Source organism: Loa loa, assembly GCF_000183805.2.
Source record: "Loa loa unplaced genomic scaffold supercont3.1, whole genome shotgun sequence".
NCBI classification, from domain to species: Eukaryota; Metazoa; Nematoda; class Chromadorea; order Rhabditida; family Onchocercidae; genus Loa; species Loa loa.
The window spans coordinates 974,646-992,098 of NW_018108181.1; the positions used below are offsets into that span (position 1 = coordinate 974,646).

The 17,453-nt window shown below is 32.8% G+C and overlaps 4 protein-coding genes across 4 annotated transcripts; 1 reads left to right on the forward strand and 3 right to left on the reverse strand.

Annotated features, from left to right (window-relative positions):
* Positions 1–280: 280 nt before the first annotated feature.
* LOAG_03712 (hypothetical protein) lies at positions 281–794 on the forward strand (the record flags this gene model as incomplete). Its single annotated transcript, XM_003139249.1, has 2 exons — positions 281–512; positions 640–794. 2 exons carry the CDS (start codon positions 281–283, stop codon positions 792–794), a joined length of 387 nt encoding a protein of 128 aa, XP_003139297.1.
* A 1,422-nt stretch (positions 795–2,216) lies between these two features.
* On the reverse strand, positions 2,217–3,934 carry LOAG_03713 (hypothetical protein; the record flags this gene model as incomplete). The annotated part of the gene is made up of 6 exons (XM_003139250.1): positions 2,217–2,528; positions 2,724–2,837; positions 2,917–2,980; positions 3,137–3,275; positions 3,474–3,562; positions 3,711–3,934. 6 exons carry the CDS (start codon positions 3,932–3,934, stop codon positions 2,217–2,219), a joined length of 942 nt encoding a protein of 313 aa, XP_003139298.1.
* Positions 3,935–5,062: 1,128 nt separating this feature from the next.
* Positions 5,063–6,681, reverse strand: LOAG_03714 (hypothetical protein). The gene is made up of 3 exons (XM_003139251.2): positions 6,518–6,681; positions 5,841–5,967; positions 5,063–5,417 (listed from the first exon to the last, which is right to left on the reverse strand). Exons 1-3 carry the CDS (start codon positions 6,663–6,665, stop codon positions 5,273–5,275), a joined length of 420 nt encoding a protein of 139 aa, XP_003139299.1. The 5' UTR covers positions 6,666–6,681; the 3' UTR covers positions 5,063–5,272.
* A 1,749-nt stretch (positions 6,682–8,430) lies between these two features.
* On the reverse strand, positions 8,431–10,872 carry LOAG_03715 (CK1/WORM6 protein kinase). Its single transcript, XM_003139252.2, has 7 exons — positions 10,699–10,872; positions 10,301–10,486; positions 9,913–10,053; positions 9,521–9,651; positions 9,207–9,310; positions 8,958–9,070; positions 8,431–8,657 (listed from the first exon to the last, which is right to left on the reverse strand). Exons 1-7 carry the CDS (start codon positions 10,858–10,860, stop codon positions 8,493–8,495), a joined length of 1,002 nt encoding a protein of 333 aa, XP_003139300.1. The 5' UTR covers positions 10,861–10,872; the 3' UTR covers positions 8,431–8,492.
* Between the last annotated feature and the right edge of the window lie 6,581 nt (positions 10,873–17,453).

Consider the following 17,453-nt stretch of genomic DNA (forward strand, 5'->3'; position numbering starts at 1 on the left):
GATGTTAACTGGTTTTATTTGTTTCCCGAAGGGATCCAGCAAAATGATTTACGAAAGTACCGCCATCGATGTCGACTTTATTTTAAATTTGCTATACGATCAGATTGCCGGACCCGTGCCATGGATAATAAATTGATTTATCTAAGCCCCTCAGCTTTCTGCATTTTAGCTTTCGACTGCAATTACTATTCATAAAAATCCCTATAAAAGTATATCGAAATGTACGACAAGATGATGATGATACAGAACAAATAAAATGCTTGTCCAACACTTACAGAGAATGACAGATGACAATTCATCAGCTCCACCACCGTACAATCCTTCCTCAAATAATGAACCGAAATCAGCAATATCCAAGACATCTCAGGATTATCCACAATCAGTGCAATTGCTGCGACAGCCACAATATCCGTTATCGCCATCTGTGCAAAAATGCAGCTTCCCATCCTCGATTAATCCGCCGATGCAATCACAAGTAGAACCAATCATCATGCCGATTGTAATGCCACAACGTGATTTTTTGCTGAATTTAAAAGTCCTTCATCTCAAGAGTTCCTTCCTTAAAATGACATCCAAAATAGAAGAAATCTATGTGAGTTTAGCCTATTTCCCTCTTAATCAGTTTCATGATTTTTTTAGCCATAACATCATATCCATGTCAACAACCAATGTCGGATAAACCAATAAATGTCGTGGTCAATGCTAACAATAGAGCTGAAGATGACAGTTCTGCAAGAGATTACAGGATATGTAATTTCTGCAAACGTGGAATCATGACAAAGAAGAAGTATTAGGCTATTTCGCTTTTACTTAATCTCTTCCTTGGTCAAGTAACTAAGCTTATTCGAACTTTTGTATTTGTCTACACTTTCTACCCATCACGATTTGTGAAAGTTATTTAGGCTATTTCTGTATAACTACCATGTATGCAAATTCTTCTTCCTTTTGTCTAAATGCGCTAGCTCCGACTATTCCTAACGACTAACCGATTGTTCTGATTTTTCAGGGATTGGTTGAAGGTCGTAGCAATCTTGCTTGTTAGTATGCTCTTTCCACCGCTTTCATTTTTATGTTGTTTTTTCCTATGCACTCACGTGATCTACTTCGGCGAATGTTCTACCTGTCATCGTATTTCAAAACAGCATAGGTAAGTCCTTTCACTGCTTTCATTTATTAAAAAAAGTCTGAATTTCAAAAGGCTTTATAGCAGGCCACTCAACTCCATTGAGTCTTCCCACTCGTTTTCTAAGCTGAATTTCACCTTTGACAGTTTAACTTGGACATCAGTCCTTTTTTTCCCAAATTCATTTGACCTAGATTTCGATTCTACGAAACACAGATATGTCGGTACTAAAGTTCAGATTACGTCGCACTTGCTGGATAAGTTTGTTTCACCCTCTCTAAATTTCATTTGCATCGAAAGAAAAGTTTGAATAATTATGCAGTTGTCTGTGAAAAATAAATTCTGGGACTCTGAAATACAAAAACTGCTTGCAGTGTATTTTAAACCGGCCTAGAAGAACAGTTACTCGGCGTCAGAAAACCATCCAACTTCTCTCTGTATTTGGATCAAAGATTCATTCATGTAGATTAAAAATGTTTCATAAATTATTTTTTTAAATCCGTTTATACTTGTCGTTACTATTTTGTAAATTATCGAAGTAAAATTTTTCATTCACCTCAGGAAATCTCAGCCAAATAAATTACCAATTCGAAAGGACTCTATGATTTCCAAACCTAAGTTAAGCTAGTAGATTTCATCCGAAGAAGCCAGGTCTCAATTTTGTATCTCAGCAACAATTCCATTGTGAGAAAGTAAAAAAATGAAATGGTTTTCCGAAAACAAAGAAAAGCATGTAGCGCAAAATTATTCTGTCAAAATTTTAACTCTCAAAATTTTTTAAATTTTATTCAAGAGTAGTTAAGTATTCCATTTTGGCGATACTAAACAATCTAAAACAGAGGCATCCCATCCAATAATACTCATCGGATTCTCACCTTTACCAAGGAATTTAATGATGGCAATATTTAACCTGTATATCGTTCGTAAAAATTAGTGTCTTGTATTCACCAGCCCTAAAATTCCCGATTCCAAAAAACTGGATTTGAAAATGAATGACAGTTCGGTATATTTGGCAAAAAATATTTTTACACAATCGTATCATAATAAAACATTTCGAACAAAACATTTAAACACAAAATACAAGAAACATATATTAACTCCCTTTGAAACGTTTGGCGTCAGTTTCGTGTTGTGAATCCGTTGATGACGCTCCCAAAACTGGTGCAGTTCCTGGAAAACTTAAAGGGCCACTAGAAGACTCTGCTGTGCTTCGATGAGCCGGAATCAGAGGAACGCTTGATGGTGATGTAAAAGCAGGCTGTTGGCTGATTTCTGACGTTGAGTCTTCCGTTGCCGTCAAATCTTGACTGTTTATAGAGGAATGCCGTATAGATTTCTCAACTATACTGCTAGCTGCAACTGCATCATCTTCTGCTGATACTTCACTTCCACCAAAGTTAAATTGCTAAAAATATCTAGCAGTAATGAACGAATGAAACGTTGTGTTTGATATCTTATGTTATATCCGATAAAAACATTAAACTGTCAATTTTAACTTACGTTTTTCAAAGTATCAAAAACTGCGAAGATGAAAATATTCGGAGACAATAATAAGTTTGAAAGCTTAACAAAGGAAGACGCTGAAATATGAAACTCATACAACGTCGTCAGGAGGTGGAAATTTGGCAAAAAGTTCCCGTAATATCTGATCTGTCCGAGTCCGCTGATAAAAAGTACTTCGGGCAAGCTGTGGCTTTTCCTCTTCTTCTACTGCCTGAAATAATCAAATTTTTGATTACGAAGCTTTAAAGAGATGCAGGACAGAAACAAGTTCCTGACACTTGATAACTTACTTTTTTGATAGTTTCACCATTAGAATCTTTGAACTCCCAGTAATATCCTTTAGCAATGTTGAATCTGAAAATATCCCGGAACTCATAACCTATAGAAGTAGCGAGTGAGTGTAATATATAAATTTTAAATAACTAACTTTGATATTACAATTTGTAGACAGTCAAAAATAAGCAGTAGAAATGACAGAAATTGCTGCCACAAAACAGATAAGGAAATTACCTATTAAAATTCCGAGCTTGTTCAAGCGCTTGTCGAAGTGGATCAACAATACTAATCAATTTTGATTGAATGTATGTATAAATATCCGGACATTGATACACTGTCCCATTCACTATATAGTAATAAGCCAGAGGTGTAACTTAAAGAATAAGTGGTTACTGTTTACAATGCATGTTTAAAATCAGTAATTAGTGATTTGAAATAAGTAATTTGTTAGCAATTACAGGTGTATTTATTACAGTACATTTTTGAATTCAGTAGGATTTGTTAGTAACTGTAGCAAAACGACTTCTGCAACATATGTACATAATATTAACAATTAATGATGCAAGATTACCATTTGTAGGGCTATTCCGACGCTGTTTCATTATAACATATAAGGGAGGGAATGTGCCAACAACTGTATATTGGATGCCTTGCATAGACCTAAAGAATACGGAAAATTTTCCCACTGACACTAGTTTACATGCAAACTTTAAAATTGAAACTAATTATTCGAAAAATTCAAGAAAATATGAACTAAAAAGCAAGTTTTACCCCCGAATCAAAAATAGAATCTCGGACTTCGACTTACTGTAAACAATCATGTAAAGGTCGATTGAGATTTTGCATTCTAATATGCTGATTGCATGAAGAAACATCGTAAAAAACATTTCCCGGATCGCAAAAATAATCCAAAACATTATCAGGAGTTATAAAATTTGGAGGCCAATTCGGATTTTTGAATGACTGATGAAGCATGGAAACAGTTTGCTGGTATGCAGAACCAGGCTGTGAAGCGACATTTGATACACCCATATAGGTACCTGCCCAATAAAATTATTCTTGCTGTGATATAAAGCTGATGTGAACAAAAAAAATTTGATTAACTCGAATGAAACAACAATTGTATAAAAATCAAGATGTAAAATTTCATTTCCTGATTACTAATACTTGTTATAACCGGAAAAACATATCCGTTGAGAATCAATCTTTTTTAATTTATGAAGGATAACAGAAAAAGATAATGCCTGTTAAAAGCTCTCAAAAAGTAGAGACCACAACTTCTACTCATTACAGCAAGTGGTTGATATAGTAAATATTAATTTAATCTACAGTTTTGCGCGACTTTTGTACTCCACCAATAATTTTCATATCCCAACAATACGTTTGGAAAGCATTAAAACTGAACCGATAGCCTCTTAAAGTTTATAGCAACAGAACAATTCGGGCAAAATTTTAATAATACATTTAAAAACAGTTAAATACTCTAAATTTTACAGTACCTACAACTGCGTTATACTCCGAAAAAAGATCAACTTAGTAAAAATGAAGTGATACGATGAAATTTAAACCTAGTTAACCTCATTTAAATATCTTGAGATTCCTTTTATTACGAATTATTTCAACGACGGTAAACGAAATATACACTCCAACCACTGATATGTCATATGCCGAGCTGTATCAAAATCTTCGAAACAGAAAAGATACAAACAGAAGCAAAAACATCAAGGTAACAATGTAAGCACCAATAAATATGGAATACCTTGCGACTGTCCCATTATGACAGATCGACCCGTTCCACCTGTCTGCATCATTTTCCTATTCTGCAATACTACCGATGTATATTACGGAAACAAAACATCGCACCCAATCTTTTACACCCTTTGCCTTCCTACGAATTCAAGTACTCATAGACGTAAATAACTCAATAATATGATATAAATAAGTAAATAACTCAATAATATGATGTAAATAACCAACACAATATTAAACACAAAAATGTTATTTATTCAAAAATGATCATCAAACACAAATACAATAAACCAAATGAAACCTGAAACTTTATTTATCTGTTAGCTACATCATTCTTTTGTTACTGTGGCATTTTACAATATTAATTAATTTCCGCAAAATATAAAAATAACTCGAATTCTGATGTGTTTCAATTACTACTAGTGAAATCATAGAGATGAAATCATGTACGTTAAACGAATGAAATCATGTATATTGAAAACTGCAGGCTGCAGATGATTATTTCTGAAGCGGTTATACAAGTAGTTAACAGTTAGGCATTAAATTTAAATAATTTCAGCTTTCTTTAATGTCTGACACATAGTTGAGATTTTATACTGATAACAGTTCAATATCATTCAGTCAAAATTTAGCAGTATAATCAAAATTCAAGTAATCACACGGCTCGATTGTCTCATCTTTCCCAAGCAACAAATCCCAATGCAAATGCGAACCATGTGATATTCCTGGAGGTCCACGATTTATCTGAGACGCTGCTTTCAGTTCTCTGAAAAAGAACAATGCATTTTCAAAGAAATTTTCAATAAACACTAATATAAATTGCAAACTTCATAAGTAAATTTTGCGCTAATCTTAACTCACGCAGAAAAATTAAGAAATGAAGAAAAAGAAAAAAAAATTAAGCAGAAAAATTAAGAAAAAAAAATTATTTCAATTTCTCTCCCAAAGGTGCAAGTTAAACAAAACTTAGGATATTATTCCGCCACAAAATCAAGAACTGTTTCAAATAAAATTATTAAATTATAAAAAGTAAGAAGTTATCCTGTGAATCAATATACCCTTAACAGTTTTATTGATCATTAAATGATAGAAGTCAATCCATCTGTCAAGTTATTATCAGAGTAGCTTCCAGCGCTGAATCCTATAGAGGTCGACAGAAGTGTCGCAAGAATGTACATATATCGTTTACCTCACGAAATGCTCAGCATATGCATTTCCACCAACTGCACGACATTCATCGATAACATTTGCAACAGTTCTGCGCATTCGAGAATGTTCGCTTAATAGTTCATGATCATTCCGGTTTGTCACCAAATCTGCAAATATATATAGGGCAATAACAAGTGGGAAAGATCGGACAAAACGAAAAGAAGACAGCTTTAAAGTCTTTTCAATTACACTTAACATCAATAAAAAGTATTGAGCAGGTCTTTTCTTTGATCGAATAATTAATGTTATTAACAATTTTTGAATACAGTGATGGATATATGACAGAGTGCGATGAACAGTACATAAGCAGTGGCAAAGAAATTGATTTGCACTAGTTGAAATAACAGATAGTTGTTATTCTATAATTTTACTTTTTTTTCGGTTCAATTTTTATTTTTTAGATCTATGAAAAATTCTTGTATTTACATCATTAGCCTAATAATGAAGCTATGTTTCGTAGCACTGGTAAATCTATTCCTAATTACAATGTATTTGCGTCAGTTTTAACAAAATTAGATCAACGCGTAATTAACAACGAATATGCTATTTTGTGAAGCTGTCAATTCTTGATACCTGCAAGGGAATATTTATGAAAGCAACCAACAAACAAAACATATCTCTTGATATTAAAAAAAGTTGGAAAGTTTCAAAACTAACGTTTGGGTGCTTTCAAATCTTTTTTGTATACAACTGCAGATTGATTCATTGACTTCTTATCGTCAAGTGGAATCGAATGTGATATCTGCTTTAAACTATCAACCATTAGCAGATCTGGTTGGATTTTTGATAATGAATCTATTGACATTTTCCTTAACCTGAAAAAAAAGTGAAAAACTTGACTTCACTTATATGATGAACCCCAAATTTTTCCAGCCGTAACTGCTTTACTTATCGCTGAGCAAAAATTTTTTCAAGGCACTAAAAACGGCAATCATCTCATACAACGTTACAGTATGAAATTATGTCTGGTACTTGGAGCGATAGCATTTGCCATCGAATCAAGCAACTGATAGGATTTTACAGTATCCTACTAGAAAGCATCTAAAGAATTAAAAAGAGCAAATAATGAGAAAGAGTAAAGTGCGCTTTAAAGTAGACACACTTTTACAAATCAACACTTCGTGCATCCATGCAGAAGTCACCATTCTTCCTCTCTTTCCATATTATTTTATTTGCTTACTGATATTCTCTACTTTGCTGTGGCATGTCTGTGATAGTTTTTGGCTGGTCCATTAATTGGTTTACATAGTAGTAATGTTTAAGGAGTTCATGTTGAATATATCATTATCCCTATTTTAAAGGTGAAATACTTTGAACAATGCGTATCTGTCTTTCCATCTTCTTCCAACATCATAAAGATAACTTTCTATGGAGCATATTAAATTACGCAAGAAGAAGAGTTAGAAAAAATCCATTACGGCAATAAATAGGTGTTTGTAAATTTCTCACGATACATAAAATAATATTGCATTAATCGTCTATAGAAAATGGACAACGAATTAAATGAATATGTATTAAGAAACGATAGTCAAATAAGTAAGCGTAGTTATAAAATCTGGGAGAAAAAAGAAAGAAGTAAATCGAGACAATGAAGGGAACAGAGTATCTGTGACTCTCGCTACAGCCCTAATGACGAACACAGTAATGAGACCTCTGTAGCCAAATGAATTAACTTCTTCTTCTTCCAACTATGGATCGCTGTTTCAATAATTTACCAGAAATACAGGCAATGTCCATACAAATTAAAACAAACGAAATAGGCGTGAGACTCCACTTTTCATTGCTACTAAGCAATCAGTCCACGCCTCTTTGAAAGACAATGATGGCAACGATTGACTGATTGTGAAAATGTCAATCCCATTCATCAAATCCGAAAAAAAATTTTCGAGTCGTCCCTCCTCGGTGTGTGTTTCTTTTTTTGTTTCTGATGTTTTAGTTTCATGTCTTGTTTTACAGTGTGTTCCAATGAAAGAATTAAACAAAGGAATCGATCTTGTTATTGTATAGTTTCATAGACCTTTTCTTTGTGAATGGTAGCAATTATCAAACATTTCAAACAAAGATCAATACAAGTAAAAGAGTTATCAAAGTTAATGTAATTAACTGTGACAGTGGTTCATGTATCGTTCAAAGAAATCTCGACTTCGTTACCCAACAACAGAAATAATTTTTTCCATAGGAGGACGAAGTTGTTCGGTGACACAAGTAATATTTTTTCGTCAATGCATTTCCTGTCCAATGTGCGTAAGTGTAAATATTTTGAAGTCTCTTCAATGTATTTCTCATTTTTGCATACTATGTTGAAAATAAGTCATGTTCGGTACTGGGAAAGTCAAGAAGCTGGACTGAATGCTGTTCGATCCAACTTAATCATCTTTCCTCTTTGCTTTTTATAAGTCCCTAAATAAAAAGCAAAATATCGTTAATCTGAAGTGAACAATAAATAATATTACTAGTAGCAAGTGAAAGCGACAGTGTGAACTCAAATTAATGCGCTGTACAGATCTAGACTGGGAGAACCATAATCCGCATAGCGTGAAAATGATGTTCCACCGTTAACATAAGATTTCGAATCACAGCAGCCAGTATTCGTAATACAATATAAATATAGCAATATCCTTCTAATTTATTTTCAACTGAGCTGTATCTGTAACTCATCATCCCAGTCGTATGGTTCATCCATCTTCACACCGTAATTTTTCATTGCCAGTTGTAGCATTTGCGTTAAAAACTTGTGATCTGGTTGACTGTGGTATGTTAAAGAATCGATGTAATTCAGGATACGCCGGAACTCAACCTGTAACAATATTTGACTGTTATTTTTCTCCATTTTTAGCAGCGTAATCCTCGAGAATTTTCAAATCCGAGAAAGGTTATGCAACGACTGAAACATGTAGTTTTCATCATTGAACCAGTCGTCAGTTATTGGAAGCGTAGAGAAGTGATTAGTGATTAGTAGATAAAGAAAAAGAGTTGTACAACTATACAAGCTATTACGCACTACAAATTGATGTGTAAAATGAACGTATCTTGAAAATAAGTAACAACGATTACCTTCTATTAAATTTTCAGTAACGGGAATTTTAAAGAAGATAACCTTAGGGCAATCCTTGAGAAGTGTCTTAAGTGCATCCGATGATCGGCATTGTTCTTTCTTACACTGTATTTCTTTACGGTCTGTTCGATCAATGTTACCCCATGGAAGTTCTCCTGAAATATTGCAGTTTAACATAGCGGATCTTTAGTTCTTAGTATGGGATTTTGTAGCACACTGTCATTACTTTATGTTCAGGTAAGAGTATCATTCTGATAAGTTTTTCTATGTTTATTATTCTAATGATTATACCAGAAATCATTTCGACAAGCATATAGAACCACGATTCAAGGTCATCTTTTGGTGATATTTCTTCCTCTCGATGTGCTGCCAGTGACGCATAACGTGAAGTCCCTCTGCAAACTCTCCAATTTATCTAAATTTCTGTTTTCAATCAAACTAAATAAAACTAACTTTAAGCAACAAAAACGATTCTGAATTGATCCATTTAAATCAAGCACTTTTCTATCAATGTCTTAGTAAATTATATGGTAGCTTTCAAATCATAAGAACTCTTATTACACCGCTTGGATTTCACAAAAAAAAAAAATAAATAAAAATGTAACCTAAATGAAGTTTTATTCCTAGGTGGTTTGATTCCATCCTTAGGATTTCGATACATTCGACAAAGTCCGAAATCAATTATATACACATTCGTCTTCGGTTCAGAAGGATCGCTTATTGCGAAATTTGATGCCTAGAGTTTTTAGAAATAACTTACTCTGAAGACTTCAGTTTTCTATTCAAAAAAGTTCAGTATATGATTATAAATTCAAACTTAAATTTTTAGTTCTAGAAAGTGATTCGATAAAGTTTTTGTTTAAGAAGTGTGAAAGCAGTTTCAACTTCCCTAAAAAATGCAATATGTTTATCGGAATTAAAATTTTTAATTCCAACTAGTCATGCGAGTATGCGATGATAAATGAACGTGATAAACATATGAAAGATGTGAACGAACTTTGACATCCCTATGGACAAAGCCCATTGAATGCAGCTCCTCCAACGCAGTTAGTGTCTGAATTCCAAGTCGCAGTGAAGTTGATAACGAAAAATGACATTCAACAAATGCTCGTCGCAATTTATGTAGATTGTCACCGAGCTAAATGCAACCTTTGAAAGAGAATTAGTGAATGGGAGGATCAGTATGTGATAACTATGCGACAACTGCTAATGTGCTCACAATTGACCTTCCATCAAATAAAATAAAAAAAACAAAACAAAAAACAGAATACTAATTCAAAACTAACTAAATCCCCTTAATTTACTTTGTTAAAGCAAGTTTTTGTGGATTCCATCATATCCAAAATCATAGCTATAGGGCAAACAGAATATCTTTAGCAAGTGACCATTTTCATGATGATGAATTTGAAATATCCTTCGATTTTACCCTGATCGATCAGGCTTGCAATATGTTCACATGGGACTTTTGAAGCTTGTAGCAAGACAATGTAATCCATATTCAGTCCATGGGAATGTGTGTCGCATATTTCTAACTTTGCCGCAAAACGTCTTCCATCCGTACGCCTTAAAACCTACAAAAGAAGAATTAATGCAGAAGAATTTTTGCTTTGCATAAAAGTTTGCTACATATAATTGTGTGAAATTTCCAAAATTTAATAAAAGACTCTGCATTGTTTTAGTAAACTTAACAATCAGTTTAAAATTTCGAGCTTTCGGAAACTTTCTTAATCACAAAAGTAATTATAAAATAAGCAGTTCAAATTTCACGTGCTCTCTCATTCACCTCATATACCGCACCAAATCGTCCATGAGAAATTAATCGGCCGATGGCGAATTCAAAATTCTTCCCTTTGATTAGGATATTTTTGTTAGGTAATCGATTTGTAATATAGTTCTGGTCCTTATCACAACTTCCCTCGCGCGAATTATCACTCACCGAATCCATCTTCCAATAACTGTTATAACAAATTATATGGGATGGATGTTGTGAAAATGGCCTTAAAAACTTGCAGAAAAAAAATAATATTTCAGAAAACTATCGTAAGGGCCTAGCAAATAACCTAAGAATAACAAACATTTCAATATGAAGATTAATAGGTTTAACATAATTGTAAAGCTCGATAGCTTTTTAAGGAGTCTGTTTAAGAACGCTTCTTATGAAAACTTTTTTAGCAAGGTCAAGTTTAATGATGCACTTACTTAAGTATTCTACTAAACTTGGCTTTGCTGAAAAAATAGTCTTGACCAAATAAATCATATTTATTTTGAAGCTAAACTTGAGTTCGAAATTGTTGCTTTGAAGATCTACTTATGAATTGTTTCCGACGGCTAATTGCTAGGCTAGAGAAACTTCGAAAAAAGGAGAGCAAAGCTTCGAAAAATGTTTTAAAAAATTTTTCATGATATAAAACTGTTTGCTATACACAAGTGGAAATGTACTTCAAAAAAGTCTCAGGTAAATAGCTAAATTAAAAGTTAAAAATGGCTGGAATATAGACATTAGACTGAAGGTGAAAATGTAATTCATCTTTTATTCTTTCAAAAATTCTTTTTTACTTAGTTAAATCACACAGTATCACTTTAAAAGCTCAATTATAATTCCTTTTCGTCCCCATTAAGTTTGAAAAAAGGAAACACATTGATATGATGTGTCTGTTTTCAATGATTCATTGTATATACTTCTAAGCTTCTTATCCTCTTTCCTTTCTCTTCCAATCATATTTAGCAATTTTATCTCAAAATAACGAAAGAAATCACTTTTCGCAATAAGAAAAAAGTAAAAAGTTGAGTATTAAATATGATAAAAAGGAATAGCAAATCCACCGATCGATCATCCAACTCATCTTCATCTGTCAACTTTTTGACTTTTATTTGCTTACTTGATTGCACGGTATCTTGGCGAAGTTTACTGGAGTTGAAAACTAGTTTGTTGGTCGATGAATACCTCATTACTCATTGCTAATATTACTGATAGAGCTGTCAGAGGACTTATAATTCTCGACTATCACGGAAAAGAAATTTCAAATCAAAGATGTACATGATAAGATGAAAAAGTTGATAGGAGTGAATGCAATGATTTGGCAGAGTTGCAGAAGAATTTTCTAAAAATTCTCGACAGATGTTGACATTAATGTCAGCCCATGTTGTTTAAGATACAATTGTTTTCGAGTGAGAAAATTTCAGTTGCAAATGAGTTAATACAAAAAAGTTTTTCTCTTTTTTGTTCAATTCCTAACGGCGATAATAACATTTCCGAGCAGTCTCAGGTGTTCAGTTTTGGTTCTAGCAATGGAAAGTGGAAAAACAAAAACAACCGGATTAGAATGAACTGCCAAGAAGTCCGGTGCAAAACAGACTGCTCGAACTCAAGCAATAAAATAGCTATGAAACAGCTCAGTAGCTTACGTCAAAGAATTAGCAGAACTTTCTCCCTCCCTCTATACCAACCTCTCTTCCCCTCACATCATCTCCCCCGTGTTTGCCAGGGTGGAATTGCTGCAGCATGATGAGAGAACCATCTGCGCTCCCCTCCTGCCTAACTTTTCCATTAGCTTACTTTAATTCCCCTTCATATTGAGCTAGGGCTTTTTGAAAGTATAAATTATTATCGAATTAATTTTAATTTCAAACTTTTGCAATTATATGCTAATAGGTAATTACATGTTAATAGGTATTATATGCTAATAGGTATCATGAGATTTTGAGAATTATTCGCTGCTAATTGCTTCCCGAGAATAATTGCCAGATGATATCGAAATGTATATTTAAAATTGTGGAAGCCAAATCAGTTGTTTTTATATATTTTCATTTCATTTATTATTTAAATTTTACAAATTTAGTGAGTTACATCAGATAATTTAATTACCTTGTAAATCATGAAAAGAACTTTTTTGCTGGCGTCGTAGCTGTCATCATTTATTATACTTCCTGAAATCAAAAGAAACTTTTATCTTTTCCTTATCCTTAAAGAGTAAAATCTAAGGGTTAAAGTAAAATGTAAGGTTTCAAGTTAGCTTAAAGATTTGAAAGCGCTGTAATCGTTATAACACATATGTTAGAGGTCCTTCCAGGATTTCAAATGTTGCTCAGCTCGAATCACATATAAACCGTCTGTGAAATAATTTAGCGGCTGGCATCAGAAATCTTTTTCATCATTGATGTGACCGTATTCGGTATGCTAATGTTGATTTTAGTTACGAAGAAATAATATGTTATGATTATAAATATTGTTGCGTGAATAGGATTCCTTATAGCAAGTTGAAAGGTCATAAAGGAATTATGTTCTTCAGGAACAGTGGGACAATTTTCTAATTCACGCCTGATGTCTCGTATTTTGTGCTGAAAACGGAAAGTTCGGGATAGAATGTCAGTGCTATGATTTGGAAAAATAAGTTTGCATGCGATAATTTTATTATTCCAAACAGATTTTCGGAACAACTAAAACAGGATTTGCAATGAGTTTGGATTCTTGAAATCGAATAATAAAATTTGATGCGACGAGTAACTTTCGATATGATGAACAAAAACTTGTTTAGAAATCCCTCTTAGATCTTTTAATTATGAAAAAATTAATTAACTTAATTTTAATTATTTAATTATGAAAAATTTTTTAATTATCGATTGCTTAGTTGTAGTAATGCCTCGAAATATGATTATTATTTCCTTAATGGTCGAAAACGTACGTGAATTCTGAAACGTACGCGTACTGTGTCTTTGTGAATCAACCTCGCAATTCCGGTATTCCGGTAATGTGTTGTAACAAATTTTTGATCAATTAATGCAATCAAAGATTTGAAATTGATGAGCTACTCAATAATGACAACCTTTATTCCTATTGCTTTTGCTTTTATTTCTTGTAAGATTATTTTTAAGATTAGCCTGGCTCACATATCAACTATCCAATTATTTTTTGGTTGCAAGACAAAATGGTTTTTGATGTATGAATGGATCATCTTATAACTGCTATTATGGGTAAAATTATGATATTATTCAAAAAGTACTCAATGATTTGAGAGAGTAATTCGCTCTAATTCTTTCGTTGACTTAATAAATTTATTTCATCACTTATCATATTATATTATGTCAAACATAACCTTACACAGAAGATTTATAAGTAGTTTTTTGAATAAATATATGAAATCATTAAAGACGACGACTTTTTTCCATGCATACATTATATTAACTTAGCAAACTTACTTACTAATACATTTCTTTGGATCAGTTGGAATAATCTTCAGCAATAAGACTGAGCAAAATCACAACTTTTGTTTCATTATATTCGGACCGCTCTAGCGCATGCTGTCAACAAATATATCGTTATAAGCCTAGTAACCATATCATTCAAGTTGCATATGTCTACAAGTTTCGAAGAAGTCTGAAAGGTTTGTTTACTGCCACCATCAATCGTTTCTTTTTAATGATCATCTATTCCCCGAATGATCGGTCGTATAATCGAGTGGAAATCAATTCCTTCAATTTACATCATCTTTGCTTAAAATTTTATTTGAACAAAGAAATTCCGGGGTCGAGGGATTAATGTATGCCACTGAAAAGTGTAGGAATTGAAAAAAATAGTGCATCAGTGAAGTGAAACAAATCAACTTCTTTTATTGCTTTACCAAACGTACTAATTATGCACTCGAAAAGTGAAAACAAATATTGTGGAAATAGAAATGCTATCAAAATTTATTTTTCTTATTTTAGAGAGGAGAGGTTCTTCCTTCGAGATATTAACTGAGTACAGATTATCTTTCCGGTAATCAGTTCAAGATTTATCCTAGATGTGCATGGTTGATTTCTTAATGAGAAGCTTAAAAGTAGATTGTGATTCAAAAGTGAAACGTAGCTCAAAATTTATTAAAAAAATCTTAAAAAGTGTGATTTGAAAGGGTACTTTGCAAATCGAAATGCTGTCTGGCAATTTTCAAGTTAAATTGAAAATGAGGAAATAGAAGAAAATATTTGATCACATAAATCAATTTTCGTTTGGGAAAAATGGATTGAAAGGATGATCAATGAATAAAATAAGAACTTGTTTCGCCCATTGCTTGACTTTTTTTATTGTAGAAAATTTAAATAAGAAGTTCTTGATTGGAATTGAAAATTAGTTTTGCAAAACGATCATGGAAAGAGATATAGAAAGCTGAAACAGTTTCATTAACAAAAACAACATATGAGAATGTAAACTGGCCACGAGATTTGGTGATCGCAAAAATGTTTTTGAATTTTTCTGCTAAAGTGAAATTCTTTAAAGTCACGGTTCGCATTTCATTTATTAAATTTAGAATTCTAAACATCTCCAATTTGGTATGTACGTGAACCTGTTTTAATAAATCAAATAAGGGCAAATTAATTGTTAAAATGGAAGACCGAGACAATTGGTTCTGCGCGAAAACTTTTGACTTAATCTTCTAGATGTTTCAAGCTATTCGAGTTAATTTGACCGTCATGGAAAACAGTCCTTACTTTCTTCTGATTTCAATTTACCACTGTCGTCCTTATTCCAACTTCCTGCCAGATTTATTTGCATTTTGGAGAAATTTTGGAAATCGACATTTGATTAAAACGAAACATAATCAGCACACCTTATCTCCATCGCGAGTAAACACGAAGAAGTTCTGTGATAAAGAAAAATATAAAGAATCATAAGTGAATGTGTAGTGTTGTATTAATTTGTATGTACCAACCATATGGATTGTGACTAAGATTAAAAATCATTCAAAGTTTTTGCTGTATGAGTAGAGTGCTATCATTGCATAGAATTGTACATGAGCTCATTATTTAGCAATCTACCCCGAGAGCCTTACATTTAATGTACTGCTTTATCAACATGAGCTAATGAGCTAACAAAGGCGCTAATCCTTGTAATCGTAAAACCAATCCTTGAAAGATGTACATATAAACTGTGCAAATAGCAGGACGATATTCTTCTTTTCGTTTATTCCCCAAATTGTTGTCCTCGAAATTCATCTCATGGCGACATTTTTGGAATTAACTTTATGCATTAATTTTGTTTTGTAATTCTTAATGATTACGCTACGCTAATATTTTTTCATCTATCTAATTGGTTTAATTACCCAAGTTTGAGGTGGAAATAAAAAAATTTGCAACTCTGCCTCACGTTGCGCAAAATAAGTTCAAGCATACAAAAAATTTTCCACTTTTATCTCCTCTTGATATTATCAATAAAAAAGTCCATAGTTTGTTCAAATTACTTACTATGAAGTGATACTATACTTTGCAAATATGATCTGAAAACCAAAGATCAGTTCATGACAACTCGTTGAGATTATCCTCAAATATGGTTTCAGTGAACATTTTCCTGACAAATATTACAGTTCTATAGACCAACTATACCGCATCCTTCATCATTTTTACATCAGGTATCTGTCAAACTAATTTATGCAAAAAAAAAAAAAAAAATTATTACTACATCACATTAATCCACTTTTTTTATTTATGAAAATTTGCCAAAATTTTTACAGAGGGGATTTCAGTTCCTTTTGAGAAGAAAAATCTCTCGCGACACTATTGTTATTCAATGGTTGAGGAAATAATTATCACACCGTTATCGCTTTTTAAATATCAAACACGCTGTCGTTTTAATTCAATCTTTTAAAACTTAAATTTGTTTCATATTATCAACCTTAAGTGCAATAAAATTATGAGAAAACAGTGTGGTAGTATACATTTCACTCAATATAAATTATCTGTCACTTATCAGTGTTGCATATGAAATAAGCGCTATGTCACAGCTTATCTTAGTTCTCCACTTATTGCGAGACATGTCAAATTCTGTTTTTCAAATGAAACCGCTTAACAAAAAATTTCTGATCAGTGTTACTTCACACACGCATACACATACACACACACACATACACACACACACACACACATACACACTCACACACAGACAACACAACACACAAACAACATAGGCAGAGGCATACGCAGGCATTGCAAATCTTGAATTTGCAAATTACAGCGGCTTACTGTTTCGGAATTGCCTTTCTTTTAGTGATGGCTTTAAAATGCAATATTTGGATGACTTTGCCGCACTTTTGATCGGTCATTTCAAATTTCAATTAAAAACAAATTTTTAAATGGACAAAGTGGCATAAAGTATAAGAGGTAGGAAAGTAAGGATCTCGAATAAGAGATAACCATATTCTAAAACCGCAAGCTAGATAGCCATATTCTAATGATACCGTAGTTGAGATAACCTCAGGAGAGCTTCAATTCCCATTCATTCTGCGCTACTTATCATTTTATCTTTGTTTATGCCAAAATTCATCATAGTTTATTTTCGGTCTCACCGTTTAATAACACAGTTTGCTCAATGGTAATCTTCGATTCTTGTTTCTCTAAAAACTTTGCAGGTCTCCCTGAAGCTATAATCCTCGGTCATCTGCATTCAATCATCACTCTCTGTACCTGCTTACTTTTCTTGTCAGCATCTTCCTAATATCAGCACCAATTCTTCATAAGAACTGCTTTTCATTTAACATCGTTAGAAGAACTTTTCCCATAATTTATTTT